The sequence below is a fragment of the Antrostomus carolinensis genome, unplaced genomic scaffold, assembly GCF_000700745.2.
Source record: "Antrostomus carolinensis isolate BGI_N321 unplaced genomic scaffold, ASM70074v2 scaffold40, whole genome shotgun sequence".
Classification (NCBI taxonomy): Eukaryota; Metazoa; Chordata; class Aves; order Caprimulgiformes; family Caprimulgidae; genus Antrostomus; species Antrostomus carolinensis.
This window is the reverse complement of record NW_010286259.1, coordinates 17,376-19,265: the sequence shown is the minus strand read 5'-3', so window position 1 is coordinate 19,265 and position 1,890 is coordinate 17,376. Positions and strand designations below refer to the sequence as shown.

Below are 1,890 nucleotides of genomic sequence, written 5' to 3'. Positions count from 1 at the left end.
TCAGGAAAGCACAGGAGAAGGGAATGGGAGAGACAAGTCGTTTTTCTCACCAATATTTTGCCTGGCAGGTGTGTCCCACGTGCTGAGGGAAGATGATGTCCTCCAGAAAGTCAGCGAGGAGACAAAACCCTCTTCTGCCCCATGCAAATCCCAGCCCACACCTGGCACCGTGTGAGCTCTGATGCAAAATAAATAGGGACATGGTGTGATCTTCCCACCACGTCCCCAACACCAGCTCACCCTGCCCGGCCACAGCCCTGGCACAGTCCCCAGGGCTCCGGGCAGGGGACAGGAGCACGGGGAGGGGGTGCAAACAGGTCAGGGTGGTTTCAGTTTCTCCTGAAGTAAAAGTGTCCCAGTTTGGTTCCCAGCCAAAAGGAAACACAGGACCCAGGAGAGGGTTTGATGTTTTTCACAGTCCTGAGCACCCTGGGCTGAACTAGATGGAGCCCCTGCAAGGTGTCCCCCCTCCTTGGGGCTTCAACCCTCTGTGTCTCTATCAAGTGTTTCCTGAAAGACTTTGCAAACAGGAGGTGTTGATCTGTGTGGAGAAGGGCTGCGTCCTGCTTACAAGGACTCTGCTTCCTCGTTGGGTTTTACTTTTGAGTTTTACAAGGAGTGAAAAGATCGGATCCTGCAGGAGAGGAGGTGCTGGGCAGACACGGGCTGTCACCGGTGGCCCACAGGGGATTGTCACCCCATGCACAGCACTGACCCAGACCCACAGGGTTGTGCCACCACCATCACCTCAGTAGACCATCCCACCTCTTGCACACTGCAAGACCTAAAATTTTGTCCCCTTCACCCCAGGCTGGGTGTGACCCTAACAAAGGAGATGCTCCTGCTGGTGCCACCACACTGAGTGCTGGCAATCACCCCAGCCCTGAGCTGCCTTAATCCACAGCCCTGCTTAGGAGTCTGGGCAAAGATTAGCTGGGCACACTCCCAGCGACTGAGGTTTAATCATTTTGACATTTCACATCTTCTTAGAGGCCTCGTAGGTGAGACCCCAGCAGCCATAAATCCCCTCGATCCTCGAGGGAGCGACAGCGAGAGCAGCTCCTGCACCACTTGGGAACAAGCTTTACCCAGTTCTTGGTGTCAGATCAAGCTGCTTTGGCTCATAAATCTCCTTCTGCTGGCAAGGGAATGGCTAGAAATGGGGAAAAAGAGCAGGAGCTCATAGTGTGTCTGCTGTGAGATTCCCTTTGTGCCACTTGGCATCTGGCTTGAAAGGAGAAGCCCAAAACAGCTGGAGCAAAGCAAATATTAACATCTGTACATAGCACCCATTAAACATTTATGGACAAAATTTATTGGAGTTTTAGGGTTTTTTTCCTGAATGGGATGCTTGAATCTATAAAAATTATCCAAGAATCTATAAAAATGATGTTGTACATTCACAGGTACTTATAGAAAAGCACTAAATAAATACACACATAGATGAACACAAACAAACGTGCACTTGGTGAGAGCTAAAATACAAATCCAGGATGAAACTGGGGCTTTGTTTGATTTACAGACTCTTTGCCCCCCAGCCAGGTGGGTTTTAACCATTTCATGCTGCTGTGGTTCTCACTCCAGTTTTCTTTAGAAAATTTTTAAATCCACAGTTCAGAAAAACAGCCCACATCCAGGTCACCAGCAGGGACTGTCCTGTCCCCTCCCCACACCAGTAAATCCACATCCTTGGGTTCCCAGGCACCGCAGCCTCTGGAGCAGCCGATGTCAGTCCGGGCTCTCGCAGTTGTCTGTGCTGAACTGTTCCCTGTTCTGCTGAGACAGGAGAAAACATTTGTGAGGTCCCTTCCCAAACTCAGCTGGTGCTATTGGTCTTCTAGACCAGAATCCCAGACTGGTGGGGGTTGGAAGGGACCTCAGGAGATCATC

At 50.8% G+C, this 1,890-nt stretch overlaps 1 protein-coding gene across 1 annotated transcript in view; it reads right to left on the bottom strand.

Moving 5' to 3' along the window:
• Window positions 1–1,728: 1,728 nt before the first annotated feature.
• Window positions 1,729–1,890, bottom strand: part of LOC104532418 (apoptosis facilitator Bcl-2-like protein 14) — a 4,259-nt gene continuing 4,097 nt past the window's right edge. Inside the window, 1 exon segment of the mRNA XM_029087401.1 lies at window positions 1,729–1,773. Coding sequence (XP_028943234.1) covers window positions 1,729–1,773 — 45 coding nt within the window.